Consider the following 18,351-nt stretch of genomic DNA (forward strand, 5'->3'; position numbering starts at 1 on the left):
GCATAAAAGGCAAGGCTTCTTGGACTGAAGACAGTCGACCACTGGATGAAACATCCGACGAAGGAATCGTGAAGAGAAACTTGCTGAATCCTCCTGGACCGTTGAACTGCCCGGTGAAGCCCTGCTGCTGTGCAGAAACTCCATTTCCAAATCGACAAGAGAAGCTCCGAAGAGGACGACTTCTTCTCTTGAGTTAGTGAGACCAAGTAACCCCAACACAAACTTTGCTGGAAGACGTTCCCCAACTGGATGTACTTCTTTGCTGAGTGCCAAGGGTCAAGACATCCATAATCGAGTGCAATGTCTTTAAGCCGGACCAAAGCTCCAGGAAGAGCCCGAGGACCCTCCTGAAGTAGGATGACCCAAGCTCTAGTCACCGCACTAGAGTGCTGGACTCAAGGAGTGAAGGAAGCCCATCCAGTGTCCAAGATCTGTAGTAGTGCTATTTGCCGGTAGCTGAAACCGCGAAGTGCTAAAGAGCCCATAGCTGCCGCCGACCTCCGAACTGCTGTGCAGGAGTCCTCCCTCTTGTCCCCACGACCGAGGCCAAGGAACAGAGGATCTGCAACCCTGCAACCAGGGCAGAAGCCAGCATGATCCTCTTCTTGTAAGCTAAGGTACTGTGCGAACTAAGGGGTACTTACCTCTGGCTGTAGCTTGCCTTTCTCAGTTGAGATTTGCAGTAGCTGCTTTTTCTACAGTCGATCTCAGCTCTAACTTTCACAAGCCTAGCAGCTTGGGGCCCAACAAGGATTTTCTACAACAAACTCACGTTGTGCAAAACTTTTTTTCCATCTAAGAAGTGCCTCGGCTCCATAGATTTTGCTCCAATTGACTTTGGCTGTCCTGGCTCCCTGCAGACTCTTCTAGCCCATTGGCTTTGATTCTAACCGTCCCTCATAGACGATACAGAGGTTGTTAACTAATATTGCTGGGAATGGTTTTATCTAGACTACATTGGGAGATTTAAAAGTGCCCACATGCTCTGAGAACCTGTTAACCTTTTTCCTTCCTTTAATCTTTCCTCTTTACCAACCTCGGAATTTTACAAAGTACAAAAGTGATATATATAAATGCCAATACTGTCATAGTTAGTGAAGTCACCTCCGGGTGTATGAACCATCTCTAAAGATGATCTACTTGCTGTGCCTTGATTCTGAGAAACTATTTTGAAGTGCATGTTTGTTGTTGCACATTGCCCTTTTTAAAGAATGCTTATTTAAAAAACGGACTGTTAAATAATCATTTTACTAGAAAACCGAGTGCAAGTGATACTTGCATTTGTGGATTTCAAGGCACAGCTCTACAGTTCACATTCACCCCTCTTGAGAAGTCTGGCTTCTCAGTCACACTACCAAATTGTGTAGTACAGACCTATAGCACTAGGTGAGTTACTTAATACCAAGAGTACAAGGGTGGTGTAGTCTCCCACAGGGTTACTACTCCAATTATTGCCTAACATCCAGAAGAAAAAAAATCCACACAAGGTTCAACATCTGCTTGGTGCACGCATAGCTGGGCTTGAATAGCAATGCTTGCACACGCTGCTGCAATTGGAAGAGGGTAACACTAAAAGGGCATGAAAAATTGGGTTTTACATAATCCACAGGATACTAGAGACCATCCAATTCCTATACATTAGGTGTTAAAGCAGATTATCAACTACACTTCCTGTGCTCAAGACAGACTTTTAAGGGCAATCACATTCATGCTAACACCTTCCAGTCAAGCCATGTTTTACAATAGTATTCGAGAAGGCTCTTCTAGTGCAACTCCGTTTTGTCAGAGCATAATCACAGAGAACTCACAATGCTGAAGCATGCCAACTTCAGTTTATTGTAAATTACAGGCTGGAAATAGCATGCACTGGATTGGCCATATACCCTGGAGTAGTAGTATCAGGAGAGAATCGGCAAAGAATCCGAAGCGATTTGACTGAAGTACCCAGTACCTGTGAGAAATGGCTCACTGCCATTGTGCGTAAAGAGTGCGCACCGAAAATATTCCATCTCTTAGGAGAAGGTTGCAATGTTTCCCTCCCATGCTGAAAAAAGATGTCTTTCCATTAATTGGGCAAGCGATCATGTTCAGGAAAATATATTTAGGACAAATGAGGCAAAGCCAAAATGCATATCAATTTTAATACAAATTTAAAAAACCTAAAATTTCAGAAAGCCATTTGTAATACTTTCATAAAAAGACATTTGGTCCTTCTATAATTCTCCTTTTAAAAGATATCTTTGCATACAATGATTAAAAAGCAGAATTTGTGTTCTTATGTAAGGTAGACTTCTCTGAATTAACTTTTGTTACATAACTTGGACGAGACGAGGAAGTCTGAGACGAAGAAATATTGTCAATTAAACAAAGATTAATATGTTACAGCCTTGGTGCAGGGTAAGCAGACATGAGCAACAGCACAATTTAAGGAGCACACGATGAGCCACATTTATGCTGGTGTATCTTCTGAGTGGTTCAACAGCCAAATAATTATCAAAAACAAACATCTACTGCAGGGAAGGGTGCAAGATCCTGGACTTGCACCCACCTGATGAGTTCTGGTAAGGGCTTTCGATAAGGGTTGAAGATTGCAATTGAACCAGACAGATCTGCTGTGTTAATCACATCATTGATTCAGTGTTGCTCCTTGCGTGGGATTATGGCTATATAACCTTGTGTTGATATTGGACTTTCAATCAGTAAATCAAATCAGTTGCACAAGAACATAACTGAGCATTTAATTTTCTGTAAATACTTGTGGCAATCACTGGCACAAGACTACCAAAAGAATCAGACTATGAGGTTCCCGGTAAGGAACAGCAACCAATAGCAAAGCATGAATCCAACAAAGATTTTAAAAAAGAAAGAAAAAAAAAAAAACAGAATGTGAATCCACCCACCAACTACTACAATCAAATCATCGCATGGACCCTCAAACCTCAGAGGCAAGTAACTTTGCCACTCTTTAAAAAAAGAAAAAACGCAGCCAATGTACTGTCTGCATTAAGAGGCAGCCTTGAAGCTCCCCGAAAAACATAAAAAGCAATGAAGCTACCATAGGACAAGAGGGAGGGACTTCTGTAGTAGCCAGAGACACTGTCGGAAAGTACCCTAGTAAAATACAAACGCAATAAGAGACTAGAGAAGTTTCAATCCAGCATTGAGAAAAATGTGTCAATCGTTGAAGGGGTCATTCTTACTATAACATGAGACGTAAACAGCAGGTCCAACATTTAAGTCATTTAGACCATCACGCTCTTAAAGTGCTTGCAGATGTGTCATTTCACCAAGTATGTAACACTGCAGAGGCCATGTGCTTTCAACCCACCGGAAAGTAGACTAAGGTTTATTCTTCAGCAACAACTGGGGCTCCAGAAGATTATAGGGATATGGCCTTGCTGCAATTTAAGCAATTGCAAGAGGTGGGCCGCGCACGACCTGGAATGAAAATTGCAGTCCTGCAATGCAGCAGCTCGATGTTTAGTCAAACGTGACCACGAGTTTGTTTTAAGCCTATGTGCACCTCAGACACATATTGGAAGGGGTGAATCCAGAAACGCAAAAATCCCAGGAACAAAAGTATAACAAAAACCTTACTTTTTGCAAGACTAAGAAATGAATGGCTTAGTATCTGATCTGTCTCCAACCAATGAGTGCCAGAAGAGCAAGTTAGTCTCTTACCTGGTAACATTCTTTCGATGGGATGGTCCGACGACGTATTCCATATCTATGACAGTAATCAGCACAGCTGTGGTGATTACTGTCATAGATATGGAATATGTCAGAGGACCCAATCCCCTCGAAACAAACGTTCTTCACCTGTCATGATACACATACCCAAACAAGCACCTGAGCCATCTAAAGTAAATTAAAATCAGTTCTACCGATTGACTACTGTAAAAAGATCACCCCAGCACACAGAACCACAAGGGCTAAGCCCAGCAACCAATCGATGCCATAGCAGTTAAGAGCCCGGATTCCTTCTTCTAGGACACTTAAGGGTTGCTGCAAAACACAAATTCTCTCATTATTGGTCGAACTAAAGCATACCAACTACTCATTTGACACATCTTCACATATATAATGTGCATGTACAGAGAACGATTCACCCACCTATACCAGCATGGTGTAATCGAGGGCCCCTTGGGGAACACTTGTAAAACTGTGCAACATCACAATAACGATAGAAATGAATTTAAAAAAATGCTAGAAATAACCACAAAAGATGTGCTGGCGGCCGGCTGGCCCCACACCTTTCCCCAACCTTCCCCATGCCATAGGCCATATTAAGGAGTTGGAAACAAGGCACTTGGTTCCATTTCAAAGTTGCACTGTCAAAGCATTTCCAGTGTAGTGAAAGACACAAATCATAAAGGCAAGATACTGAAGTGCAGCATTTAAAACATAGGCATTTCTTAACGACTTTTGTTCTAATTATTGTACTAGTCATAGGTTGCTAAAGAGGACTTTGAGAGTATTCCATTTCTAAGGACTACATAGAAAAGCATATTTACTTCCTAGAGCGTACACCAAGTCCTCAAAACAGGAAACCTCACAGAGTGCACCAAGTACAGTTTGCCAGACATGTCCCAAGGAAAGGAATAGCAACATCACAAAAGGTCACACCTAATCTGCAAAGGCTACCTTTAAACACTTCTAGGGCAAAAATAGTCTACATTTTAGACAACCCCTGTGAAAAGACCCACAGGCCAAACCTACAAAACCACCATAAAAAGGCACTTCGTGAAAGGCAGCCTTCAGTTCAACGTTGCATTTGGAAGCAAATTTTCCCTGAGTTTGACAGCCTTTGGTAGCTTCCATGTCAGAGTACAAAATACCAAAGGCATCTGCGCAGAGAAAGTACGTGCTGCAAAGGATAGCCAGAGTTCTTTCAGGTAACAAGCTGTCCGATGTCATCAAGAGGGGTACAATGTTTGATATGTAATTCCGAGAGCCACCTATATCAAAACCCAGCAGTATTGTATAAACAAAACAAAAACCATAAAAAATGTACTAAAAGAAACCGAATGAATGAGCACCCAGGTGCATATGAACACTATACCTGATGCGGACAAAAGGGGAGGGTAGCAGGAGTCTAAAAATGCCCAGCTCCATGGAAAACGCTCAGTGAGACTGCAGCAAACCACAATGAATGCTGTATCCAATTCAAACAGCAATGGGCATTGTTTAAATACACACACAAGCGTATAAACACTAGAATAAGGGTCTGCAACCTTAGGCACACCAGATGTTTTGGGCAAGAGCTCCCATCAGGGATAGTATTATCAATGGAGCGGGATCATAGGAGTCAAAGACCCAAACATTTGCTTCTGTGAAGCCCCAAGTTGCAGACCCCTGCACTAAAGCATGGTACAAAACTATAGAGCGAACACATTCATGATGCAGGATTGCAAACATAAATCAGTGAAGACAGAAAAGCCATGTAAAAACATTACACACATTTCCTGAGCATTTTCCTGAGGCATTTCACTTCTGAAATCAGATAGTTGTACATGATTGTGTACAATTGCATTTGCTTACAGTCGTGACGCAAAATCCATCCGGCCCAAATATTTATACCAATATAGGGAGATATTCTGGCAGTCCATCCTAAACTGGTGACAGCAATACAAATAAGCCATGTGGGCGTGCAGTCATGATATGTGAGGGGGTGGAGTGGGGGAGGGGAGATCTGAAATGGCGCAATGGACAAATGGGGGGGGGGGTGGAGGACCCGTTTTAAGTCATGGCTTGCACATTCCTAGGCAGGAAGATAATTTCCCAGATCCCTTATCCCGACCGGAGCAGAATAATTTTCAGAAAACACTGAAATAAAAACGTTGATAATTAACTTACAGGCTGGGAGTCTCATCATTTGATCTTTTTAGAATTGTATCACGTAACAAAATTAAATGATTATGGCATGAAGTGAATTTTAAAGACTGCTTTGAAACCCACGATTTACATTTTTTTCCCCCCTTCTTTTTTGGGGTTTGGCGCACTGTTCTTCCCCACACCCTTTTCTATAGTCCGAACTTTCTGAAAGAGAATGGAAACGTGATAGGAAAAATGAGCAGCATTGATTAACTTCAAGGCGTAATACTAATCTGTCCCTTACTTTACATAGTCATGGGATGATCATGATTGGAGGGCTTTAAATATCAATAGTGCAGCAGTATGGCAACAGATACAGTACTAAACAATCTGGAAGCAGCATTGCTATGGAAGCAGACTAGCAGAAATGACATCTGCCCAGGTTAAAAAAAAGCCTTTAAAAAAATGTGCAAATGCTACACTTTGCCACCCTACAGGAAGGCAATGCCTACTCCAATTTGGCAGCACTTAAGAAAAAACCCAAAACCTCCGAGCCAGAGATCCATGGCAAAAAAAGGCATCACTTTTGTATACAAATGACTCCAGGAAATAAATACTTGGTGATAAGGTATACAAAGACAGGCTACATATTAATGTGTTCCAGGGCTCCCAGTCCTTCCAGGGACTCTGACAAAGCAGGTTCGAAAACAGCTGCCTTTAGCCAGGCAATCTCTCCCTGAGGATTGTTCATAAGTGAGCTTTGATTTTCCAGTAGTCACTCGCAATTTTCCTTGGAAGATAAACTAGGAGAATACTTGGCACTTTCTCCTTGAATGTAAAATGCACAGCTTTGGCGTTGCCACAGGTTTAGATTCTTGAAAAGCTTCTTTGGCCTCCATTTAACCAGCTCTTTACTCGACAGACTGCCGAGTGGCAGGGAGTCAGGTCTTCTCCACTTGGAGCTGCTCTTTCCTTCCTGAAATCGTGTTGGGAGGGCACTGTAAACTAGATGACCCCCACCATTTGATCAATCTGACGCATGTAAATGCTTTTCAATGGCAAAGAGTATCTCCTCTCGTCAGGCACACGATTACACTGCAAGAAAACGACAAGCTATTAACCAGGAGTTAAGGAGCCGTTCCTACTCTGTGGCCGGAGCCAATACATCACCTGAACAAATGCATCAAAACAAATCAACACTCATTAAAAAAAATATATATAAATGCATTTTGTGCACTTATGTCCTAGATTTTGCAAACATGCACACAAAGCAAAAGGGTAGGTTTTACTTTCAGTGCACTTGTGGAGAAGAGCAGACTGCCACAGGTTTTTCATTGTATTAACATAACAGTGCACATAAATATTGGTTACATTCTTAAACAATAGGTTCCTTCCATTAGATGCTCATTTGCCTAAAAATATGGCATGCTTAAGCCAAAAAAAGTGTCAAATGGGTGCTCAAGTAAGTCAGACAGGGTTATCAAAGGCCAACATATAACGGAAAAAAACAAAAACATTCTGCAATAAATGCCGATCAGCCATAATGTTGATGTGTGCTCCGTTTTGTGTGCCTTGTAGCTTTGACTAGAGATCTTGCAACAGGACACAGCAAAACCCTCAGGCACACAGTTGCATAATTATTGCAGAGAGAAAAAATGAAAACATGCCTGTTAATATATAAACGCCATTAATTCCAGATCAGTATTATTGAATCATTTCATCCGGGTTCCGCACCGGCCGTGGGACTGAATCTGCGCTGCTCGATTTAAAAAAACCCGATGGACGAGATATGGGACAGTGGCAAACCAGCCCTGCTCCTTCTTCTAGACCTCTCAGCCTCCTTTGACCTATTGGACCATAAAAACATTCACCACCACCTCACCACTGCGGCACACTTCTTGCCAGAAACATCCTAATGGATCGCCTCATCCTCGAAGGAGGAGTCATGAAAGTGTTCTCGGGACAGGCCAGTGCAGCCCCCACACCCATCCCTGCGGAGTCCCACAAGGATCCTGCATCCCCACCACACTTAACATTCACCAGACTGCTCTTCAATACCATCGGCATAGCCTACATCAACTAAACAGATGACACCCAAGTCTGCCCCTCCCTCTTTGGCAACTACGCACAAGACTCAAAGATGCTCAACACAGTTTACACCACTATCCAAACCTGGATGCAGCTAACCCGCTTTGCCTAAACGGGTAGAAGGCCAAAATCCTGTAGGCCCACCCACAGCACTAAAATAAACCTCAATGACCAATATGCAGCCTTCGTCATAGACAATATACAAATACCGGTCATCTCCTCAGTCAATACTCTGGGCGTCTACCTTGATGCCAAACTCTCACCGTCTTGCTTGGTTAATGCCATAGCATCCTCAGCAGCCTACGCGACCAAGTTACTGAAAGCAGCCAAACCCTTCCTCTTCACTGACAGCAATCATAGGGTCAAGGTTGGATTACTGCAACGTCCTCTTCGCGGGCACCTCTGCAAAAAAAGCCTCCAGTAGCTGCAAGTAATCCAAAATAATGTACTATGAGCTGCCCTTAGCATTCCCAAAAGAGAACACCGGTCAGCAGCCAGAAGAGCAGCCCACTGGTTGCCCATCAAATAACACATCCTTTTCAAAACCCTTGCCATCACCGATACATGCCTATCCAACGCAGCCCCCCTCCCCCAATCTCTCCCAAAAGATCACGAGACTGCTCCTCCAGACCCATTAGTACCCACTCAGCCCACTGCCTCAGAGAACCCAAAGTTAGGCGTGCCAAAGCTGGAGGTGCAAGCTTCCCCTTCATTGCAGCCAAACAGTGGAATTCACTGCCACCCTCCCTCCGAGAAGAACCATCCTACTGGGTATTCCGCAAAGCGCTAAAAACACACTGTTCAACTAAACCACCAAGCACCAGTAAATCATTTTACCCATACCTACTCTGTTGAGTATTAACAGGTTACGATATGCAGTCATTCTGCTTTAACAGCGCAGAGATGCCTTCAGGCTGTTGTGCGCTTTATTAATGAAATAAATAGTGGCCGCGGAGAGCTGGTCTGCTGAAGGAAGCCGCTTCATAGGAGGAAAATAGCAACAAAAGCAAAACATTTAAAAAAAAAAAAAAAAAAAAAAAAAAAGACTACTACAAGGTGATGGTATAAGAAGTACTGTCATAATAACTGTGCAGACAAGGAAACAAACATAAGCAACTTACCTGTAATATATTGTGAGCTGGGTGCTGGGAGTGGGGTTTGGAATGTGGTGAATGGAATCTGGAGTTTTAAGGCTGTATTGTGTGGCAGGCTGGGTTCCAGCAAGGTTAGTTGGTCTAGTTGTGTGGCTGAGCACAGGGGGCTGCTACAAGCTACTTTATCTGCAACTAAGGTATGTAAATCATCAGCGCTGCCCAGGAGTCTTTATATCATTGGCGACAAGTGTTCTACGTGGATGGTAGCACCCGGCGGAATGACATGCATTACTTACCGTAAAAGCATTTCTGATGATTTTATCTGCTTAGATTCACATGCTGTGCATATGGTCTGACATCCAGTGGTAACCGCAGAGTATTGCATCTTGTCTTTCGGGGACCGAAAGGGGACGTCGGCATAGGCGTGTCTGAAACACTATCCCTATCGTACCCAAAATCCCTCACGCGCCGTGGTGCCTCTGATTGTATTTTTTCGGCCATGAGGGAGCCCAAGGCTATAGTGAGTGAGTACATGAAGAGAGAAAGTAGTAAGAAGTCTATGTTCCTTCCACCCCGAGCGGGGAGGCAGGGAGGGCGCATGTGAATCTAAGCAGATACAATCATCAAATGCTTTTACGGTAAGTAATGCATGTCTTCTGATGCTTGTTAATCTGCTTAGAATCACATGCTGTGCATAGACTAGCGAGCAGTACCCGGAGTTGGAGGTGGGTTGTGAGAAGGAACAGTAGAAAAAAAAAAAAAGATGTCTTAGTACTGCTTGTCCCACCGGAGAATAAGACCTAGAATGAGTGTCTAGGCAATAGCGTTTTGTAAAGTTGTGTACAGAACTCCAGGTTGCCGCTTTGCAAATGGACTCTAGGGGAACATTTGCAATGAATGCTATGAATGCCCCAGTGCCTCGAGTAGAATGCGCTCTAGGCTTGAAGGGCAGTTCTCTCTTTGCAAGAGTAACAGTGTGATGCATTTGACAATCCACCTTGATATTGCTGATTTAGAGATAGGATCCCCTCTCTACCAGCTGCCACTGAAACAAAGAATTGTTTAGTTTTCCTCAGTGGTTTAGTTCTATCCATGTAGAACATGACTGCCCTGCGCACATATATTGTGTGAAGGCTTCTTTCGGCCATGTTAGTAGGTCTCTGGAAGAACGTGGGTAGTTCGATTGACTGGTTTATATGGAACTTCGAAATAAATTTCGGCGCAAATCTGGGATGTGTGCGCAGAACTACCTTATCTTTGTGGACTGTAACAAAGGGGTCCAAAACCGAGAGGGCCTGTAGTTCGCTAACTCTTCTGATAGAAGTGATAGCTACTAGAAAGGCTGTCTTGTAAGTCAGGTTTTTCAGACTAGCTTTATGCATAGGCTCAAAAGGGGGTCCCCATGAGCCTAGTTAAAACGACATTTAGATCCCACCCAGGGGCTGGGTGAGTGATTGGGGGGGATACATTCTTTTAACCCCTTCCATAAGGGCTTTAATCACAGGTATTTTCCACCACACCACCTTCTGCTGTGACATGGTGTAGGCTGACAACGCCGCTAGGTGAACCTTTAAGGAATTGAAGACTAACCCAGAGTCCAACAGATGGGTTAGATATAACACAATGTGTGAAGGCGAGCAATCGGTGGGATTGACGCCTTTGGAACTGCACCAGATGACAAAACGTTTCCATTTGCTGGCACAGCAATAACGTGTGTTAGGCTTTCTTGCCTCCCTCAGTATGTCCATGCATCTTGGAGGGAGTTGCAGGTGTCCAAACTCTATGACCTCAGGAGCCAGGCTGCTAAGTTCAGAGTTTGTGGGCATGGGTGCAGAGTCTCCCCCCTGTCCTGAGACAACATGTTGTACGGGCAGGGCAGCTTGAATGGTGGGGAGAGGGACATTTCCATCAGGTGCGCGAACCAAGGTTGGCGGGCCCACATGGGAGCCACCAGAATCATGGTGACTGGTTCCTGGTGCATCTTGTGTACTATCTTGTTCATAACGGGAGTCCGGGGGGGGGGGGGGTGGAGGGTGTGGGGGGTTAGGGGGGGTGGTCCGTGGACAAATTTCCCCGACCAAGTTATCCAGAGACCGTTCCCCTTGGATCGGTTCTGGGGGTACCTGGAGGCGTAATCTTGGCATTGGGCGTTCTCCTGAGTAGCAAACAGGTCGATCTCTGGAAACCCCCATTCTGCGAAGACGTTGGATACAATGTCTTCGTGCAGTCGCAATTCGTACTCTTCTGGCAGAGGAAAATCTCTGCGGAGTACGTCTGCCAGAAGATTGAGTTCCCCGGGAACATGTTGGGATATCAGGAATATATTGTGTGTGCTCCTGAAAGGCTTTCAATGCTTTGAACGCTGCTAGTAGCTCCAGTAGGTTTATATGGTTGGACGCTACCTGAGGGGACCACACTCTGTGCGCTGTCTGTTGAAGCAGGTGAGAGAGGGGGGGGGGGGGGGGGGGGGAGGAAGAGGGAGGGCCCCACCCCGTGAGAGATGCGTCTGTCCTGAGAGTGGCTTCCACTGCTGGGGTGGTGAAGGTTTTCCCCTTCAAGAGGTTCTCCCTCGACCACCACTGCAGAGAGAGAACGAGGGCTGGCGAGACAACTAACAGATCTTCCCATTGTCCACTGGCCTGACACCACTGGCTGTTGAGCCACTCTTGCATGGGGCGCATGCGCAGCCGCGCATGGGGAACCAAGTATATGCATTACGCCATCATCCCTAGCAAACGCATAGCTTTGCGTACCGTCACCTCTTGACTGGCTACATACTGAGGAACCTGAGAGCAGGTTCTGAACCCTCTTGCTGGAAGGGAAGACTAGACCGTCTTCCGTACGAATTAGAGCCCCCAGGAACTCTTACTTGGCTGGGGTCTATTTTGGGTGTTTGAAAAACAAAAACAAACATCGAACGAGTCCCCCGTGAGGAGCCAATCGTCGAGGTAAGGGTAAACTGGAACTGAAAGTCTGCGCAGGTGTGCCGCTGCCAGGACCTTGGTAAACACCCTTAGCGCCAAGGCTATGCCGAAGTGGAGTACCTTGATCTGGTAGTGTTTGTCCTGAATCACGAACCTTAGGAATTTTCTGTGCGCTGGCAGCATTGAAATATGAAAGTATGCATCTTTCATATCCAATGTTGTCATGAAGTCCCCCTGTTTTAGCAATGGGATCACCTCTTGCAGTGTTACCATGCAAAACTTCTGGGGCTTTATGAACTTGTTCGCTGGGCGCAGGTCTAGAACAGGACGCATGGCGAGATCCTTTTTGGGTACAAGGAAGTACACTGAATAGATACCCTCGTTTACCTGAAGAATCGGGACGGCTTCTATGGCGTCCTTTCCCAGCAGCGCTTCCACCTCTTGGATCAGGATCTGCAGATGTTCCGGTGAAAGGCGTCGATGTTTCGGCAGTCTGAACTGTGGAGGGTGGGCGAATTCCACGCAGTAACCGTGGGCGACCGTCTTTAAGATCCACTGGTCTGAAGTTATCCCCTCCCATGCCTTGAGGAAAGATGTTAATTGCCCCCCCCAACCGGGGAGACATGGGAGGGGGCCTGGACTTGGTGGTAATTTCTGACCCGAAGTTGACGCTCCTCTGGAATTGGAGCCTCTGCCTCTATTCTTTCTGCGCTTCTGACCCCTCTGGGGGTAGTAAGTGGGGCTTGCAGCAGGTTCAGTTGAAGTTGCCCATGCCGAAATTGTTTTGAGCGGCGCGGGCTTGTCCTCGAAAGGACCGTCAAGAATTACTGCCCCTCTGTGAAGAGGGTTTCTGGGAAATTTGGTGCAGCGACTTAAGTCTCATGCTCCTTCTTGGATGTCTCCAACGCATCGTCTACCGCCTTCCCGAAGAGGTTGGCCTCTTCGATGGGTTTGTTGATAATGGATGCCTGGGTCTCAGACCTGAAGCCCGACGTGCGCAGCCACGAGTGCCTCTTTAGGAGAGTACCCTGTGCTAGAGACCTGCCTGCTGTCTCTGCGGTGTCCAGGGTATTCTTTACAACATTCTGATTGGCAAGTTTGCCCTCCGAGACAATGGCGAGAAGCTTGGCTCAGGTTGGTTCCGGAACCTCTTGAAGGCCTTCCTGGAGTAGGTTCCATTGGGCATCGACGTAGCTTGCCAGTAACGTTGTGCTATTGGCAATCCGGACGGTATAGGCCGCCGCCGACGTAACCCGTTTGCCTAAGGCATACAACCTTTTGGACTCCTTGTCCAGGGGTGACTCCCATGGCAAGGGGAACCCCTGCTCTCTTGCGAGTGTTGGTCACCACCAGAGAGTCTGGGATTGCGCGTCCTTTGATATAAAGCGGGTCGGTGGGGGAGGGTCGGAAAAGTTTTTCGACCCTTGGGTTCACAGCCCTAGTCTGAGCGGGTGTGAGTAAGGAAGGGGCCAGCCATCTCTTTACAGAGCTCAAGAGAGGGATAGACTTGCTTGCCGGAGGCTTTTCATTAATAATGTCCTCCGCGAAATCTTGTTTGGGCAAGGGTTCAAGCGTGGCAATTTTAAAGAATTCTGTGGCTTTTTTCAACATGTTGAAAGCCATTTGATCATCCATCGTGGAAGCTTGTCAAATCGGGGTGGATGGGGGAGAGTCGAGGCAAACGATATCAGAGTTGTGATCGTCCTGCTGGGTGTCCTCCCAGTTGTCCGTTGCTCCTTGTTCTTCCCCATAGTTTTCTAGAAAAGAAGACTCCTCTTCTTCTGTATAGATGTCTCTATACATGTCTATCCGGACATCTTGATAGTCATCTAGGTGTTGGACATCTTGTGTTTGAGGGTTAGGGTCTACCTGAGCTTTTTTCGACAGAGGTTGATCAGAAGCCCTGAAAAACTACTCCAGCAGATCCATACACCCCTCGAATTGCTCCGTGGTCCGCTTGGATGACCCAAATGGACCTAGCGGAGTAGGAACCGTGTACTCCATCCTAAGGCAATGAGAGGATCTCCTCAGGGTGCTTGAGAGGGGTACCTGGCTTTCTTCGTAAGAGTCTTCGGGATCGCCTTCCAAATCCGTGGAAAACTTTTCAGCGGATTGGCCCATAACTGTGGGCAGAACCGGTACTAGGCCCACCGCCGTAGCAATCCCATTGATGCTCTTACAGATAGTCACCGAATCTTCGGGAGACAACGCCTCCGATGTGTCGGCAGTGAAAAGGTCTTCCGCGGCTCCAGAAGGGCCAGCGGATGGCTTCTCGGGTAGAGGCCTACTTGTAGTTTTTGGGCCTGTATGGGCATTGGAAACCGTTGAAGTTTCTTTTTCTGAAACTTCGACGCGTGTAGTTTGGGGAGCAGCGCCCTTGTTATGTTTGTTATGCCCAGTCGTCATGATGCGGGGAAGGCTTCGGATCGGACCGATCTGTGGCCGCCGCCGAAGTTTCCGGCGGACCCGTTGGCGCTTTCTCCTTCTTCGATGAAGTCGTCGAGGAGGGTGCTTGGGTTGTGTGCTTTGTGCGGTGCGATTGTACGCCCCTGTCACCGGGTGTGATCCCTGTAGCAAGACCGGAGTCGAGCCTGGAAGGGTCAGGGGACGGGCGTGGCAGCCCTAAAATAGTCCGCCTCAAGGTCTATAACGTCCGCGTTGGACGTTTGGTCATCCGATGTACCCCCCCGTCACTTTCGGCTGGTGTTGCGGCAGGGGAGGGAGGCTCCACGTGTGACATTCCGTACGTGGCCCACCGCTTCAACCGGCGCTCCTTAAGGGTTTTAGGTTTAAGGAGTTTACACGCCGAACACTGCTTTTCGTCGTGCTCTAGGGGGAGACAAGTGTTACACGACGTGTGCTAGCCTTTCCACGGATATCTGACCCTACACACAGCGCAGAATCTAAATGGAGTCCTTTCCATAGCAGAAGGGAAGGGTGACCAGACCAAAGGAAAGCAGTGGAAAAGAGGAAAGACATAACAGTATGGCAAACCCTGAGCCCACTCTCCCTACTGTGTAGGCCGGCCAGAAGGCCTGACCACGTGGAAGTCTGAACGCCGGATCTTAGGCGTCGGAACCCACAGCCGTAGACGATTCCCCCCGTAGTCTTCGTCGAAGATGTTCTTGATGGGCGAAGTGACTTAACCGGGATTAAACCGACAATTCGGTAAGATAAAACAATGTCTCATGAAGAGCTCCGCTATAGGGCGACCAGTTATCTGGGCGGAAAAAAACAATCTGAGGGACCTCGGCGCGTGAGGGATTTTGGGTACTACACACATCACGATAGGGACAGTGTTTCAGACACGCCTATGCCGACGTCCCCTTTCGGTCCCCGAAAGACAAGATGCAATACTCTGCGGTTACCACTGGATGACAGACCATATGCACAGCATGTGAATCTAAGCAGATTAGCAAGCATCAGAAGCATAGATATTAGAACATTCTTGTGTAAGAGAACGTTTGTGTCATTCTACTCCCGGTGGTCATGCGCTCCGGGGGCCTCCAATAAAGCTTCCAGCAAAAGCTTATACCTGTGTGGCAATTGACTACAAATGGCGACGAGGACATAGCCAAGGCACAAGGCCCCTGGAGCTTCCCCTACAGCCGCACAGAGACTTGAGCTTGGCACCTCACAGCAGCCTGCTCGTGTGTCTACATTCAGTTACGAGCCCCAAGGTTCCCGCATACCATCAACGCTACGCGGATGAAAAAAAAGAAGCAATCCCATATCGATCGAGGTGAGAGCAGTGTGAACTGACTTGATACAAATAACTTTGGGCAAAATACAGGCCTTCGGCGGGGAGCGCGGCCACTGCGTCCTCCAAACTCCAACGGCCTTTACTCAATGGAGTAAAGGACCTTGTGACGTGCCTCAGCGTGACGGCCATCTTGGAGCGAACCACTCCCGTTGTAGGATAACCATAGCAACAATGTTACATAGCACACTCATAGGCGCATTTGATCGTGAGAGGGAACGTTTGCATAGGATTGCAACGTGATTTGTGCAGACTGCCTAAAAATACGTCCGCCACGCTCGTATTGCCAAGCTGTACTGGGAACAACAAAACATTCCTTCAGGAAGTATGGGGGTGAACGCAACATCCATTTCCAAGTGTTAAGTGGCACAAGAGGACACGGGATTAACAGAACATTTTATTTCAAGAGAAACACGAGATTGACAGTACATTTAATTCATGAACAGCCATAGGTAGGCAGGATTTATGAAGCATGATCATTCAAGGACAGCTGGAGTATACAACACCGCAAGTTAAACCATAAATCCTAACCACAGAATTATCAAGGGACCCCACCATGCAAAACATCCTGCATCCAATGAAATTTCTTCCGTGTCCCCGAAACCCTGTGTGCCGATGGGAGCAGTGGATTGATGGCTTCCAAGTGTATTTGAGGCCTATTGGTGGAAATAAATTTAATAATGACCTCAAGGAAGCAACTCTATTAAATTGTATAGGAGCATAGGCCCCAAGGATATTCAGGACGCTTCCTGAATCTGATGATGCAGGTGGTGATGGCAACCGCAAATTTGAAGGTGCACTAGCCAAACATTTCGGCAATAAGACCAATGTGGTACTGGAGAGATACAGGTTCTTCTCCAGGAGGCAACTGAAGGGCGAATCAATCAACACCTGCATGGCGTCCCTCACGGCTCTTATGTCAACCTGTAATTTCACAGGCATCGGGGATGAATATTTAAGGGACCAACTTGTGCTAAATGTAGCTGATCCGCGAATACAACAGACTATGGCAAACAAAAAACCCATCGTTGGAGCAGGCCAGAGAAATAGCAAGAAGCATGGAACTGGGTGATCACTGCATGAAGGGAAGATTTGACCAAAGTGGGAACATAGAAGTGAAAGCCATTCAGGAAAATCCCGAGGAGGACATAAGTGAACCTGTACTGGCAATGGTGAGGAGAGCGTCGATATATGGTTCGAGATCCAACAAGGAAGAGTTTCGGAATATGGCAATCAAAATCCAGGACGTTGCCAAAAATGTGGTTAGTACAAACACAATGACACCGACCAGGAATGCCCGGCGGCAGCTGTTTAGTGTTACAGATGTGGCTTTGTTGGACACTTTGCAAAAGTCTGCAGGAACACACGTGGAAGGGTCAGTAGGTCTAGCAGGTTTATCAGACGACCCTTCGCCAGGGCCACAGGAGGTACCGTGAGAGTTGTCGAAGGAGATCAAGGACTTGATGATATGTTGACCATCAATCAAAGGAATCCTCAAGTACAAATACTCACTGTCACATCCCTGCAGCAGTCCAAAGGACCGTGGGTCAATATGCAAATTAAAGCATATCGTTGCCCATAATGGTGGACATTGGGTCCCCATACACCATGGTGGGTGTCGAGACCTTTCTAGGAGAATTGTCAGGCAAGATGCAAGATATACAGAACACTCCAGTCAGAGCAACGGGATATGGGAAGACCCCTATAGACATCATTGGGTGTACATGGGTGAAACTCAAGTGCCGCGACAGAGAAACATACTGTAGACTCTTCATAGCAAGAAAATGGCTCATCCATGGTAGGTTGGGAGGAACAAGCCGTTCTCCGAGTTAGAATCCATCCTGGAGAAGAAATCCCCATATTGAGTTTACTGAAAGACAACACTGATTTTAAAATGGCACTAGCAAAACAATTTCCTAGAGTGTTCAGAGAGAAAATTGGACTCCTGGAGGGCTTCCAACACAAGATTGTCTTAAAGAAGGGTGCCATTCCCATAGCGCACAGAGTTCGAGGAGTTCCCATCGGAACAAAAGAAGCACTGAAGAATGAACTTGTGTGTCTATGCGAACAAAACATCATACAGCCCATAGAAAGCTCAGAGTGGCTCGCTCCAATAGTGCTGGTGAAGAAGCCTGATAACTTCATAAGGATGTGCGTTGATTTGAGGGACCTGAACAAGAACATCTGGATTGATAGACATCCCCTCCCAAACATAAGCGAATTGTTAACAACCATGAAACCGGCAAAATATTTCAGCACCCTAGACCTATCCTTGGCTTATCACCAAATTGCTCTGGAAGAAAACTCAAAAAGTCTTACGTCATTCGTCACTCCCTTGGGTGCATTATGTTCAACAGAATGCCGTTCGGGCTCGCATCAGCCGCTGCAGTGTTTCAAAGATTAATGTCACACCTTTTTGGGGCCTGGAAGGCGTGCACTGCTTCCAGGACGACATCCACATTTCAGCCATCACCGAAGAAGAGCATGACGCCAAACTAATGGGTGTCTTACAAGTAATCCAGAAAAGTGGCCTCACTCTAAAATTGGACAAATGCAAAATCAAATGCGACAAAGTGTCGTATCTTGGTCATTCAATTGACGCCAAGGGCATCAGTCCCAAGAAGGAACTAATGGACACCAATGCTGAGTATTGCTGAGCCAGAGAATAAAA

At 46.4% G+C, this 18,351-nt stretch overlaps 1 protein-coding gene across 1 annotated transcript in view; it reads right to left on the reverse strand.

Moving 5' to 3' along the window:
- Positions 1-2,122: 2,122 nt before the first annotated feature.
- EDEM1 (ER degradation enhancing alpha-mannosidase like protein 1) overlaps positions 2,123-18,351 on the reverse strand; it is a 224,568-nt gene continuing 208,339 nt past the window's right edge. The window contains exon 12 of the mRNA XM_069643495.1: positions 2,123-6,909. Coding sequence (XP_069499596.1) covers positions 6,820-6,909 — 90 coding nt within the window. The 3' untranslated portion in view covers positions 2,123-6,819. The remainder of the gene's footprint in view (positions 6,910-18,351) is intronic.

Source organism: Ambystoma mexicanum, chromosome 2p (genome assembly GCF_040938575.1).
Source record: "Ambystoma mexicanum isolate Mex_15411 chromosome 2p, UKY_AmexF1_1, whole genome shotgun sequence".
In the NCBI taxonomy this organism is placed as follows: domain Eukaryota; kingdom Metazoa; phylum Chordata; class Amphibia; order Caudata; family Ambystomatidae; genus Ambystoma; species Ambystoma mexicanum.